This window comes from Anopheles stephensi, chromosome 3 (genome assembly GCF_013141755.1).
Source record: "Anopheles stephensi strain Indian chromosome 3, UCI_ANSTEP_V1.0, whole genome shotgun sequence".
NCBI lineage: Eukaryota > Metazoa > Arthropoda > Insecta > Diptera > Culicidae > Anopheles > Anopheles stephensi.
Genome location: NC_050203.1, coordinates 78,817,607 through 78,832,403, shown reverse-complemented (window position 1 = coordinate 78,832,403; position 14,797 = coordinate 78,817,607). Strand labels below are relative to the sequence as shown.

General features: G+C 48.4%; 1 protein-coding gene across 2 annotated transcripts; it reads right to left on the bottom strand.

The window, feature by feature from the left end:
- Positions 1-4,971: 4,971 nt before the first annotated feature.
- LOC118514686 (ring canal kelch homolog) lies at positions 4,972-11,928 on the bottom strand. 2 transcript variants are annotated; one of them, XM_036061732.1, is made up of 5 exons: positions 11,201-11,924; positions 10,751-10,903; positions 10,285-10,686; positions 10,108-10,204; positions 4,972-9,968 (listed from the first exon to the last, which is right to left on the bottom strand). In XM_036061732.1, exons 1-5 carry the CDS (start codon positions 11,329-11,331, stop codon positions 6,246-6,248), a joined length of 4,506 nt encoding a protein of 1,501 aa, XP_035917625.1. In that variant the 5' UTR covers positions 11,332-11,924; the 3' UTR covers positions 4,972-6,245. The 2 variants fall into 2 exon arrangements, with proteins under 2 accessions (XP_035917625.1, XP_035917626.1); XM_036061733.1 differs by having other exon boundaries at positions 8,841-9,968; positions 11,201-11,928.
- Positions 11,929-14,797: the final 2,869 nt, after the last annotated feature.

Below are 14,797 nucleotides of genomic sequence, written 5' to 3'. Positions count from 1 at the left end.
ATTAAAATGCTACATTCACCCATTAAAATAAAATAAAAACATGCAAAGAAACGAAAGACTTCAACGATCCGCTCTTAAAAGCGACGAACCCTTGATCAACAGCTAATCGACCAAAAATGTCCGAGCTGAATATTTTTTGTCCTCATTTAAGATTAAACATTGTGATTCAGAACAGCCCAAAGCCTTGACAATACAAATCGTAAATCAAATTATTTCACTAAACAAACAAATCAATGTAAATATATAATAAACTTTTCCGCACGCCGTACGCATTTGTCACTGGATGCTTTATTCTATTTAATTGTTTAGTTCCGCGACAATACTTAACCACCCTTGAATCAACTTTACCAAACATTTCGTACCCATTCCTCTAATGAAGCAAACCGCGACAAAAAAGACATCGCGAACAGGCGAACGTAGAGAAAAGCGACGCGCGCTGCTCATTTGCATGACCGATCGGAATGTGACGCGGAACCGATCGATCGAGTCAGAATTGATCTCCTGGCCGCTGCTCAGAACCGGAAGCGGACATATGAAAAGGGAAGGAAAGAGCGTGTAGCGAAAAAGCACCAGATCCGTATCGCGGGAAGATCCCAGCATCCCAGAGATGGAAGTGTGCCTACCCGAGTCGGGGGAATAATTGAATTTTTGTAAAACCGAGCATCGGGACCGATACGTCACCACCGTGACGTTCGTGGCGTGATGATGATGTACATGATGAGTAATGTAAAGTTCAACTCGCGCGTTCTTAAGTGGGGTTTCGCGATTTGAACTAGGTACATTACTGTGCCGGAGGGGTTTTCCGACTGCCCTTTCTATAAGGATATTGGCTGGTGACTGCGCGATCGATTCTGAACGATTCTCCCAAATAAAGGCTTGTAGACAGATTTGCATCCAGTTTTCGTATCGATCCGGTTTTAGTTTGGGTGTCTTCTTCAAAACGGTGCGCGCGCACGGGCGATTCATCGATCAAGCGCGAGCCTGCCGATATCGGCATTCCACGCATTCCAGAGTTCAAGGTCGCATCGATCCAACGGATCCTACGAGTTCCTGTTGGCGTTGACGTTTTGCACACACTTTTCAGCTCCTATCTAGCTGATGCTGTGAGGTTCTAGGAATCGTTCACCTCACAGCAGCAATTGGCTGCCGCTAATCTGGACGAGCGACAAGCGAGACATTCACACGAACTGCAGACGAGATGAACTCGTTTCGCAATAAGCAACACTCGTCTGTTGACATTTGCATCAGCATCAACAGGTGATTTATGGGGCTTGATTTGCTTTTAATGAGCTGCGGTTCGCTAAGGTACAAACTTTCAAAACACAACTTTGCGCACGTGAACCAAATAGCCATCTCGAAAGCCCTTCAATGGCTGGCTTGCAAATCGAAGTACCTGAAGCGATCGCGACCAACCTTTCTCGTCACACAGCCCGAAGGCGGAGATTTCTATTCTTCTCCTCGGTACGGGCAAACTGTGAGCCCTGGTAGACGCATGCGTACCAGCTCCTTGCGGCTACAGGTTAACCAGGCTCACCAGTAACGGGTAGCCTTCTAATGGCGATGACCTCTCGGGGGATCGTTTTTTTTTTGCAACTCTTTGGTGTAAACCTTCAATTGTTTGCATTGTAGCGACATTGTAGCACGGTTGAAATCGCTGAAATGTCGCCCAACGGCCCCCAGAAAAACCTCCGGGAAGGTTTGTCACACCAAACGGATTTCACAGCCGTCAGAATTTTGAAGGATTTAGCCAAAGTACACCTTCAAATCCGATCGATCGAAGACCACCCGCCGGGTTGGCTCGGTGCTACAGATTAAAATCCAAAACATTTACAATCGCCCATTCTCTCGCAGAGACGCGATCGCCACTATTGATCGTAAACGGTTCCTGCCGAACCGCCAGGTAGGTACGATCAGGTTCTAGATTTGATTAATCATAACGATTATGACTTTTGCAAGCGGCTGCCTTTTTTCTTCGTTTCCTTCACTCTACTGTGCGGCGCACACGCTGTCCACGGTCCGTTTTGCGGATTAAAAGACTCGGAGGGCTCGGGCGACAGCCACACCTTTGTGTAGCTAATTTGTATTTGCCGACCGTACACAGTCGTTCCGTTCGATGGTTATTGTGGGCAAATTATTGCCATCCAGTGCACTTCTGGGCAAGGCTGCCGCCGTTAAACGATTATCTGTGCCTGTTTCGATTAAGTTTTATTGGGGCATTATTTGATGGGCTTGGAGCAGGGGTTGGGAACCATAAGCTAAACCAATTTTTAATAAAAACTTGCAGCGGGCTAAATTAGATTACCAACTCGAGCTTCAACTTCCTGCCGCACTTCCTGATACTTACCCTGTGACATTGATTTTGTTTTTTGTTTTGACCAGCAACTCAACGAAATGTTCCACAGTCCCTCAGGCTTCTTATGTCTGGCAGCAGAAGAAAAAAAAAGAGATCAAAATCGATTAAAAGTACCGAGACAGAATCTGTATCATAACTGGACACGAAACATGGTAAAACATGCGACTTACCAACATGCCAACACGGAAGCACTCCCCAATCACATCCTGGTACCTGCCGGTACCCGAAAATTGAAGTAACTCGATACCGTTTGACCGGCCATTGGCGCCACCAATTGCGATCCTATCCCGCCGCGGGAAGGTGTCTGTTGCTATCAATCAAGATTCTAAATTAACTTGTCACACACATACACCGGGGGCCATTATTTTATTGAGCCCACCACGCAGTATCCGGGAGCGATGTGATGGAATTCGATAAGGGGTTTGTAGATATCCTGGACGTTTGTTCCCTTCGCTAAAACATGCTTCAATTATCTTTGTTTCACCCAGTACATTCTACAAGGATTGGGTTCTAGTGGCCAATCTAATATGTGGTCAGAACAAAGAACATAAAGTTCCTGGTTTATGTCAGGGTTCAATATGTCGGGGAACAATCAAACAGTTCACTGTGTTCTAAGAAAAATGTGCCAGCTCGGAAGAAGATTTTTAGGGAGAGATATCTGGTACTGAATTGCTCAAGAAAATTTAGGGATTCTAGAGCATACATAAATTTTATTCATCCAGAGATGCTAACGATAACTTTGGAACTCTCGAACAGTTTTGGTTCCTGACAGATTTGACTCAATCATGTGCCAATTCCTGTAAACCCTGTCAGCAGGGCGCGTGGAGCAGGAGACTAAACTAAAAGCTAGCTGAACTGTTTGGTAGCGTAGATACACTAACGTTGGCTGAAGCCGCAAGGTTTCGATGGAGAGGCGTATCTTCCAATTAGCAGACTGAGCCACGTCCTGAACGCCAAGGTCCTTGAAGTGTCTCTACTTGGCCTCACACTATGGCCCAGTCCTTAGAGCCTAGTCGATGTTTTAAGGTCAAATGTCAAATGTCATTCCGCTTAGAGTCTCAAAGGCTTGATCGGCCACTATCCACCAGGAAGGAGCTCGTCAGCGATCCGTTCGGAACGGAAGGCAAAGAGGACCACAGCGAGATTGTTGGCAGCAACTAACCTGTCGGGGGGAAACCCTGTCAGCAGGGCGCGTGCAGCAGGAGACTGAACTACAAGCTAGCTGAACTGTTTGGAAGCGTAGATATACTAACGTTGGCTGAAGCCCTAATAATTCAATTAGCAGACAGAGCGGTCCTGAACGCCATGGTCCTTTAAGTGTCTCTACTTGGCCTGACACTATGCTCCAGTCTCCGGAGCCGATTCGATATTCTAAGGGCCTCCAAATTTCAATCCGCTTAGAGTCTCAAAGGAGCTTGATCGGCCACTATCCACCAGGAAGGCGCTCGTCAGCGACCCGTTCGGAACGGAAGGCGAAGAGGTCCACAGCGAGATCGTTGGCTGGATCATGTAGCAACTAACCTGTCGGAGATGGGATGCAGCCGCGGTTGGAGAAATGTAGCCCTGGACCGAGCTGCCTGGAAACGGATTGGTGGCCTAATTATGTCTTACAAACGTGCTCTATTCTGAGCAGGCCAAAAAGAAGAAGAAGATGCAGTCATTAATTTCATATGAGTCTAGTATACTTCCTCTTCCCAATTAAGCTCCTCAGAACTGTCCAACAGCACGGTTATAACGGCTCATAAAGTGCTACATCTCACAGGAGATTCTTCAAGGATTTTCAGGAACTCCAACAATATCTTTTATGCAGATAATCCAACCTCAACTCGACTCTTCGTTGACTTGAGCTTACCATGCCTATTCTATAACAGAGGAAGACCTAAGTTATGGTATGCGTTGTACATTTCCTAGGCCACAATTCTAATAGATCAGTCTGATGGACAAGCTAAAAATAAGCTGAAGACTTGGGACGCTCCCCCGAAGGAGTACAATGAGACACTTCGGTCGACTACTGACAACCTTCAAACTCCAATGAACCAGCAGTCATGGGGCATAAAAAAGAATTCTAGTGCTCCTAATGATCTTTAAATATGTAAGTACATCATCGTTTCCTTTGCGATGGGGCATTACTCACCTACCTCTCTAAGATGAAGTCCTCGAGGAATTCCGGATTGGGGCATTACTCACCTACCTTTCTAAGATAAAGTCCTCAAGGAGTTCCGCAATGGTTGAGAGTCACCAACAAAACCCACCGGAACTGTCCTGCCGTGGAACGAATTTCGGAAGTATACCTTGGATATCACAAAAGTATGTCTTAGGACCTCTTGAACTAGCCATAGCAGACCACAATGCTTCAACGATTCCATGTAGATCTATCACCACGTAGGGAGACATGTGTCCCATTCTCTTTCACAAGGCATAACTTCTCCGGTGCCTTCGCCCCCCCCCCCCCCCCCCCCCAATGCCGTAACGCATTACATCAACGCAAGCAAGCACTTGTCGATGTAAATGTAATGCATAAATTGTAATTGTGCTCACCCGGTGCGACACGTCACAAAGCGCGTCATCTACATTTTTCGCAAAAGAATTCGAGCTCACTGTTAAAATCAAACCCATTATCGTTAAATCACATTTCACAGTTTATTATAATTTAATGTCAACTGCCTACAGAGGATATCAAATGCGACTTTGCGAATGAGCGGGGTACACAAAGGTGTTGTTTTGTCTCGGGAAAACAGTGTCCCCGTAACAGGAAATGTTTCGTTTTTTTTTTTTGTAGTGTAAATATATAGATAGTACCAGAATAGACGCTACAGGGCGACGCGCTTGCATGGTGCGCGCTTTATATTTGTGTTAAAATAACGAACATGTGCGCGTTCTATCGCGTCCGCGTTTTGTATTATTGTTTCAATGTACCTTGATGTGCAAATGTATGTGTTAGTGCCCGGGCTCCGGTGCGCTTGTGCCATCTTTGTGTGTCTTTCGATTATTCATTTGTACCGCCTCAATTGTCCTTTTCATCACCGCTCACTTTCGTTGCCCTTTTTCCCGGCCAGGTTTCGGGGCCTACTACTGCACAGCAAAAATGCGGGAATGATAGTAACCCTAAACGGCTGCTACATAGCTAATTGCTGGAATGCACCAACTAAATGCGCTTCGTGTTGCGCCTCTCCGTTTGGCATATGTCTGCTCGCTCATTTCAAACTACCTAACACACCTAGTATAGCCCCGCAGTAGTAAACGGGGGGTTGTAAACGCAAACGCTACTACCTGTCACCGTTACTAAATCGTTTCCTATAAGTCTCACTCACAATGTACTTCAGATGTGTGGATGTGTTTGGGGAAAGTAGATGCGCTCTATACTATGCTCCTAGTGGTTAAAAATCGACATTTAGCATTTAGCCGTTCTCCTCTCTAGTAGGTAACAGTGGAATTACTTTATTATTGTTTTCTTTTTTCTGTCCTCCCCCCCCCCCCACTCCCCTTTGCTGACTCCCTTGTTTAGAGACGCCAGTCGGAAAAAAGGGGGGGGCAAACTCACTAACACTAGCAATTGCAGCTCCAATAAATAGGATCAGTAATAAGGAAAACGAGCTAAAGGAAGGGAGAAAAACAGTGGTGTGCTAATGGTTAATAAATATTGAGCAAGTAAGAATTGCGGGGTTGATTTGATCTGCTGTTTGTAAATTTTCTTCCTCTAAAGCCTCTCCGAGACACGCCACGCACCCGATCGGTGGTTTGCGGACGCTTCAGTAAATCACAGGAAAGAGAGTAAAACGAGCTTTAAATTAGGCCCACTAGCGCTACTTAAACTAACTGCTAACTAACTGGGAGAACCTGTCACGCTGGGTCACTGTAACGTGTAACGAGTAACTTGTAAAACGGTGTAAACTTATTCCGATGCCGTATTGTCGGGCCGTGTGGCCTCCACCTCATCCTCCGAGAGCGATCGATCCGCCGATGCCGGTCCATCGTAGTTAAGCGAATCGGACGTCTCGTTCGACGAGGAGCCAACGTTTTCCTTCTCGGTAGAATTGCCCACCACACGGCCACCATCGTCCCGGCGCCCAACCCCCGACCGGGTGCTACCATCTTCCTCTTCCTCCTCTTCGTCCGGCTGTCCTCCGGACGATTCTGCCGCTAGTGATTCGATTGCAAAGTTGTCTGAATCTGATGACGAGGAAGCGGACGATAGACGGCCATCTTCCTTGTCCGGTTCGGGGTGCTTCAGGAGAGCGAACTTGCTCGCCAACCCACTCGGACCCGGTTTTTCCGTGTCGGGTTGGGCGAGATCACGTGCACCGAACGTTCCATCGGTGATACGACGAACTTCACGCGGCTTTTCGCGATTAATGGCCAAACCGGAGGAGGTCGCGAGGGCTGGGCTGCGGGCTGGACGGAAGGTATTGTTTTCGAAGTTGAAGGCCCAGGTACGGAGTGGATCCGATCCGGGCGGGCGACTGGGACTCTCCGAACGGGCGCGCCCTACTTGAAGGGGAGACGCAATTCCACGCAATCCCCGGCCGGGCGGTGGATCATTCAGCGGAACATTTTCGTACTCGTGCTCACGCAACCGAGCGAGCTGAGGAGTGTTCCGGAGCACGCGCGGGTAACTGCCGGTCATGGTAGGATACTCCCGAGCCGGGGGAATGTAATCAGCTTGATCGATCGTTCCATATCGTACGAGCTCCTGTGGCTGCTGCTGCTGCTGACCATGGGAACCACCGGCCGACGAGCAACCGTCACAGTTGCGCGAAAACATAAAGTTAAAATCGATAAACTTGTAATCGGGAGGCGTTTGTCCAACCCACAGTGGAAGCCACTTGTTCACGAGCAGCCACTGGAGCGAGGGCTTCGTAACGCGCCCTCCACAGCCATTCGCGTACATTGGATCTGCCGGTGCGCCAAGGGAGATATCAACCGGAGGCAATCCATTCCCGGCAGCAAGTGACTGTGGGGCAGAAGTTCCCGCAATCGGATCCGATGGACCCTGCTGCTGCTGCTGCTGCTGCGATTGTTTCGATTTACGGCTTATCTTCGGAATCGCGCCAGTTGATTTGCCACCCAGCGTCGTACTCGTGCTCGCACCAGTTCCATTCACACCAACGGCGGCAGCACTCGCTAGCCCACCCATAATGCTTGACCCTTGTCCACCGTTTCCTCCCGATGATCCGGCTCCTCCTGCACCTCCCCCTGAAGCTCCACCAGAAATTGATCCCGGCAGTGTCGCTTCATTTCCATTAGCCGCAGGCGCACTACCGCTCGCAGTTCCATGCGCAGCAGATGATTTGTTCAGATTGTTCATCGACTGGGAGTTTTCGCCTCCAAGACAGCTGAAGAAGCTCTTCACATTGACCGACGACGAGTCCTTGGTGGGGTTCGGTTGGGAAGTCGTCGCCGGCCCATTCGCACCGTAAGGACTAGCACTTGACGCACTGCTGCTGTTCGATTGATTGAGCCGAATGTGTCCCATCGTTCCAAGATGGCTGTGGCCCAGCACGGCGTAGTGTCCACCAAGACTATAGTGATCGATATTGCCACAGGACGAGCTCAGGTGTCGCTCGATGCGTCCAACACCGTGCCCAATCACATCGAACCGCCCAAAGAGACCCGCAGCACGGTTTGCTGCCGGTGCGAAGGAACCAGTGTTTTGGTAGGCCGGTTCCTCTCTCACGCGTTCGTACAAGTTATCGTACTTGGCTGTTCCGTTCGATTGATTTTGACAGCGATAATAGTGGTAGGATTCGGTATCATCGAAACTTCTCTGCCGCGGTGTCCTTTGCTGCTGTTGCGCTGAAGCTCCCGAAGGATAGCGCACCCGATTCAGATCGAGATGAAGATTGGGGTATCGTCCGTTGGCGGAAGGTCCTGTCGGGGGTTGATTCTGGTAGTAGCTGGGTGCTGGACGACCACGCGGAACATCGTAGCCAGCCGTGCGATCGTAAAGCTCGTTCCGGTACGCCATCGGATGGTACAGTTGCTGCATGCTGTGCAGCATGCTTGGAGGCGGAGGAGGAATGCATCCACCTCCAACACCACCACCACCACCACCACCTACCGCTCCCCTTTCCCCACCAAGAGAACGATGTGCTTGTCCGGGACCGAGCCCAGACGGTCCCGGTTGGGGTTGATTCAAGACTGCATACTGTAAGGGATTCGAACCAGCAGGGATTCCCGCATGGGCTCCACCATTTCCTCCATTCCCACCGTTTAAGGGCGCAAACTGTTCGATCGATTCGTAGATATTCTCGTAATGTACATTATTTCCATTGGGCGCGCTATTGTTGCTGTTCGCCGGTTCCGGATTGAGACCTTCCGCCTGACTGTTTTCATCGTCATTGCCGAAACCGGCGGCCTGGCCAGCGGCCGCCTCATTCTGCGCCTGCTGCAGGGCGGCACAGTTCGCGTACCGGGAGTAAATAGTGCCGGTGGGATGGTGGGAAGCGTAGGACTGTTTGGTGGCGACCCGTGCGCCCTGCTGCTCGCTTCACAAGGGCTTATCTATCATTGCCACACCAGCATAGCTGCGGCCAATGCTCATCGACGAGGGCAGTATGCGCCAGCTGTCCGACTCGGGACTGTACACCTCAACCGAAGCCAGATTCGAAAGGCCATCGTCTCCACCGACCACATACAGCATTCCGTTGTGTGCGACCACACCCGCATTCCGACGGCAGAATGCCATATCACCGACCGCACGCCACGTGTTGGTGGCCGGATCGTACGCCTCGACGGATTTCCTTACCAGTGGCCCATCGTGACCACCCACCGCGTACAGTATGTTATCCAACACTCCAACCCCGGCACCACTGCGTCGTGCCGACATCTCCGCGATCTGTGTCCAGGTGTCGGTGGACGGGTTGTATCGTTCGACGGAAGCCAAACACTGTCTCGATGCACCATCGTATCCACCGACGGCGTAAAGCAGCCCGTTTACAACCCCAACGCCAACCGAACTACGGCGCGTCGACATGGAAGCAATCAGTCGCCACTCTTGCCGCTTCGGATCGAACATTTCCGCCGAGCTTAGGCCCGTCGATCCGTCAAACCCGCCGACAGCGTAAATGCAGTTGTTGAGTACCGCAACACCGAGCGTCGAACGGCGTGCCTCCATGTTGTGGCTCGTGGTCCACTGATCCAGCACCGGATCGTAAACATCAACCGTCTTCACACGCAACGAACCGTTGAAGCCTCCGACGGCGTAAACTTTATCGCCCAGCACAGCTAACCCGGCTCGACAGCGGCGCGTTGGCATTTCGGCCACCTGGTACCACTTTTCTTCCCGCAGATCGTAACATTCGACCGAGCGAATCGCTTTCGGTGCTTGGCCGCCGATGACGAGTAGGACTTTCGGCAATCCGACCGGCTGCCGTGGAATGGTTCGAGGAGTTTTGAAGCACGTTTTCTGCTCGCCTTTGAGCAGATGATATTTGAGCGCTTCGATGATGTAGTCCTTGCATTGGAGATCGCCCTTCATGAGCTGCTCCTTCTCGACGTACTGCACGAGATAGTCCTGCGAGAGCAAGGGTAGGCGGACATGCTCCATCAGCTCGGCTAGGTGGTGCTGGCGGCCGTTCACGTCGTACTGTATCCAGGTGATGACGCATTCGTAGACCTGTGATAAGGATATTTCGATAAACATTAGTCCGTTTAATCCGTATTAATCTAATTTCAGCCCAGATAAGAATTCAGCCCTAACTCTTCTTGTGGATATGCGATCAAGCTAAAAAACCAAAAGAAAAAATTTAAGTTACCTTTTCTTCTGTTGGAACCGACAAACGGTCACTCTTGATCAAATGAGCCACTTGATCGCTGGTAAGATTAAGAAACTCGTCAAACTGCACAACCTCCCTGCAGATAAATTAAAGCAAAGGATTAGATTTTCAAAAAACACCCTAAATTTCTCACCGAAACAAGCATACAATACTTACGAGAAATGCTGCTCGATGTACGTCTCAGCATAGTTTAGCAAATCGATGCATCCGTGAATGTCGGCAAAATCCCGAATGCCCAAACAGTTGCTCGGATCGAGCTGCGTTTGCAGATAGTCACAGCACGCATCCCTCACGTCAGTCAGCTGTAGCAAGTTGGCCGCCGTAAGCAGTATCTGTACGTTATCTTCCGTCACCTCTACCACCGCTCGGTACACGTACTCGATCAGCAGCTGTAGGGCGTGCGGATCCACTCCCTGCAGCGTGATGCGATCCTGGCGGCTTTCCTCGAACCCGGTAAACATGGCGTAAAAGTACGGACTGCAGGATGCCAGCACCATTTTGTGGGCAGGAATTTCAATGCCTTCCGCTACCAGCACGACATCGCAGAGCAGATTTTGTCTGAAAGCAGAATATTAAATTGGTCCGTGTTGTGACAATGGCTGCTGGGAACTAGGTTACGTACTCTCGCATCATGTTCATCGCCTCGAACGAACGCTGCGTGTGGATGTTGTTACGGTACGCTCCGGTCGTTTTTTCCTTCCCATTTGACCGTGGCAGCTGCTTCTGGGAGCTTTCGTCCAGCGAGTTTTGGCTTGCATAACGTACCAGGATGCAGCTAAAACGGGGGTGAAGGAAGAAGAGGAGTGATAAATTATAATTTCATAATTGGTATTGTGGCCATCCTTGGATGGATGTTTTCCTCGGTTTTCTCGCTTTTTTCCCTTTCCCGTATCCGTTTGCATCACATCGGGGAAAAATGTAAACAAAACATTCACATCTCACTAACACACTCTCGCCTGCCCCTGTTCGCAGCCCGTACGTAACGCACACAGCTGTGTGCGACTGTGTGTGCCAGACGGAACAAAAATCGATAACACCAATTTTCATCTGCTGGGGGTGAAAACTTTCTTACCTTCCGCGCTCCATTGTGCCTTCGGCGGCCGAATTCTGGCTGCTTCCGGTGTTGCTGTTGATGTTGTGCTGATTGTTGCCGTTACCGAGACTACTCATGATTCCTAGTGTGTACTGTATAAATGATAGCATACACTGACGACAGGGCCCTGACCAGAGTGTGTTTTTCTCTCTGTTGTTGTTGCTGATGGAGGAAAACACCAATTCTCGTCTCAAAACCGTCGGCACTCGATGAGGAGCAATCAACCACCGTTTAACAACCACCAGACAGCATCATGTACTGCGTCGTTCCAAAACCACCAGGTTCTTGTATGCTGGACGAATGATCCGGAAGTTCCTGCTTCACGCTAAAGCACCGCAAACACAGCCTGAGAGACTGAGCAGCAGCAGCAGCAGCAACAGCAGCTGGAAGCGAACGTGACCAATTCTGCATCGACGTGAACTATTTTATACACTGCATCCAGTCACCGTGTTTTCCACTAATCGTGCACAATGGAGGATGGATCGGAAACTGAGTTGTTTGTAGCGGGAAACTTAATTATTTAGAATATTCCTCCATAAAGCACACGGGGCTTGTGCATTGCAAACACTCACGCACACACAGAACCGCGCACCACAGTGGACAGGTGACGGAACGAATATGGCAGTGATTAAGCGCTGTTTACACACGCCCGTTTGCTTTCACATCAAAATAGCAAATGTATAGCAAATATTTTCAATTAAAAATGATTCCAGGGTTTGTTTTTCATTTTTTTTAGTGTAATTACTGCATTGCTTTCCAAAAGAATAAAATTAAAGTCGTCCATTACAATACAAAGCGCATCCAGAAATGCCAGTCTTCCCTTGTGCTAACTGAGCTTGATGCCAGCTGATGACATTTACAAACTGACAGCATTCAAAATTTCAAACTTTTTATTTACCTATCCGTTGCACAGCTAGGTGCATCCACGTGCGTTATTACAACATAAAGCGCAAGATGTCTATAACGTTGGCTACAATCACACTTTTTAATGAATCATTACCAAGCTTTAATATGTTAAACTGGCTACGCAGCTACCAATAAATAAGGTCTATATAGCCAAAAATCGCAGAAAATAACCCCACTAGCTAGTAGGATGTAACGAGATTATCGATTTAAGAGCTGCATATGACATAATAGCCACGAGAAAATTATACACAAGAAATTACGCAGGAGTGATATATCGACAGGTGACTGCATCTTTCAAGTCGTCCAATATTTCACTCATCTGGGGTCAAAAGTCAGCACCGATAACACCATTGATGTTGTCATGAACCAGGCGTGAAGAAACTTCTCCACCCAACATACCTGTCACGATGGACGAAGCTGGGACTGTATAGAACATTTATATTCCCAGTACTCACATACGCTTTTAAGATACGGACTCTGTTCAAAACTTCTTGAACAAGCCAAAAATGCAAAGCAGATCTCGATGAGTAAGCCAGTGTAGAAAATAAGAATTTTGTTGAAATCTTTTTTACCCAAAGATTTCTTACTTAAGTAAAAAAAATCATTCAAACAGAAAGACTTGCTAAAAAACTTAATGTAAATACATAATCAATTTCAACAGACCATGCAATAAACATGTTTTCAGCTCGTGTCATGTACGCCGCACTGTGATTTTACACCCTCGTACAAAGTACCAAAAACAATCACCATCCCAACACGTGGCTGCAGTAGGAAGAATACTTGGAGAAAAACTATGATGAAATAATACCTTACTGTTGCTATACAATCGCTATCAAGCAACGAATCGTTCGAAATTGCATCGAAAGGCAAAAACTGCTAAGCAAAGTGCTTCAAACCTATCAGCACTCCCATTACAAATAACCCAAAACGCTAGCGGCCAGAGATGTAATGATGCGATAGGTGGTGATCGTTTCACCAGTAACAGGAGCGCCACTATCACCGTAACGAATCGCAGATTGTTTGTGAAGGATCTTGCCTGTTGCCTCGGTAGAGGGACAGGCTTAAAACAAGGAACAAGGCTACTGATTGTTATTTGTCACGTGAAATGAGATGGAGTCGCCATTTAACTACGAAAAATAACAACAGTACGTCAATAAGTAGACAGGATTAGTAAACACAACGCATCAGCTGACGAATTCTACGCACGTGAAACGTGGCGCGCACCGATCAGGCCTTCCAATTTACACGCGGTGATGAAATTCGTACATACATTTAATTTCAATTTATTCTAGAATATTTATTTCAGTTCCAGTACAATCCGGAGATACGGAGAGGCGAAGATTTTCGCTTTTTTGTGCGTGGCACTCAGGTTCTAATCCGGGCCGTTTATTTAAATTATAGCTATTATCAACTACGATTCGGCGGTGCTGCTTTCGGCGTGCAGCACAAGACTGAGCGACCACAAAAAATCTATTCCACATACTTTTAATTCTCATCCATGCAGAGAAACATTGTCTCTGACTCACTTAAGGCCTGGAGAATCTTTCGCTTTTTTCGGAGAGCGGCTGAGCCTAACTTCCCATTTCTAGACACAATCAACAAATGTGATGCTGGTTGCGATCGTGTCGGGACGGTGCGAAACTATACGCAGTAACCTAAATAACAAATCAAATGCTGCGCCTTTGCATTCTTGATTGCTTTTTTTTCCGCAAACGAATCCTTACGCATGTCACGACAGAGTGAAATGGAGAGCAGACATAGTACAAACTGGAACACGGCGTGAAACAGTGAAGCCATGGGCCGACCAAAAACTGGTCCTACCAGCCAGCACTGCGGTCGGCACCTTGGCAGACAGTTTGTTCTCGAATTACTCGAAATCCACACGACGCATCTATGCATGCCACCACCAAGTTAGGGCCAGGTGTGCCTATGCAGCCCCTTACATGAGCATGTCCTATGCGTCCATATCCACCAGTTGAGCTGCGGTTTAGTGCTGCTCGAGCCGTGTTACACGCTCGGTATCCGGAACCCCTACAAGCGCGTCTATCGATTTTGGCGGCATCCTGACGCACTCGACAGACACCTAATTACAAACCCACCACAGTACGTTGACCTCCAGACGACCGCGTACCGCGTGTCCGCATGGGAAGAAAAGTGGAGCAATGCGTCTAGGAAGTTACGAAATGGCGTAGGGCACGTTAATTAGCCTTTAATCACACCCCAATCACTCAAACCGTGCTGATAATTTCGGTGCAATCGTGCGGCCGTGAATCAGGCGGTTGCATAATGCGGACTTTCTTCCAAGAATCTGGTTTGTACCTTCAAAAAAGTGACCATTCAATAAATTGCAACGACCCGCTGGTCACAACCCAATAGAATTGATAACACAGATACTCCGGTCGAGTTGTGGCTGTCGGTTCTAGTGCTGAATCTGATAATGAGCTCCGTCCAGAATTTTTGCCCTCCTCATCCGTTTGCCGCCCCAAAAATTGCAGTCTCTTAGACCTCCGCTAACAAGCCCACACATCAATAGCTCGTTATCTCGTTTGTTCAAGCCGAAGTGCCGTGGAGTTACAAAGTCTAATCCGAAAGCTGAGATTTAGATTGTCTGCCTGTCTGTCCGGACAGAATTCGGCATTCATGAAGTGGCCGTAAATGAATCATGGCGGC

Coding starts and splice junctions, on each gene's coding strand:
- LOC118514686 (XM_036061733.1), bottom strand. CDS start 11,331: ATGCTATCATTTATACAGTACACACTAGGAATCATGAGTAGTCTCGGT. Junction 10,205..10,284: donor TACATCGAGCAGCATTTCTC/GTAAGTATTGTA, acceptor ATTTATCTGCAG/GGAGGTTGTGCAGTTTGACG. Junction 9,969..10,107: donor CGGTTCCAACAGAAGAAAAG/GTAACTTAAATT, acceptor TCCTTATCACAG/GTCTACGAATGCGTCATCAC.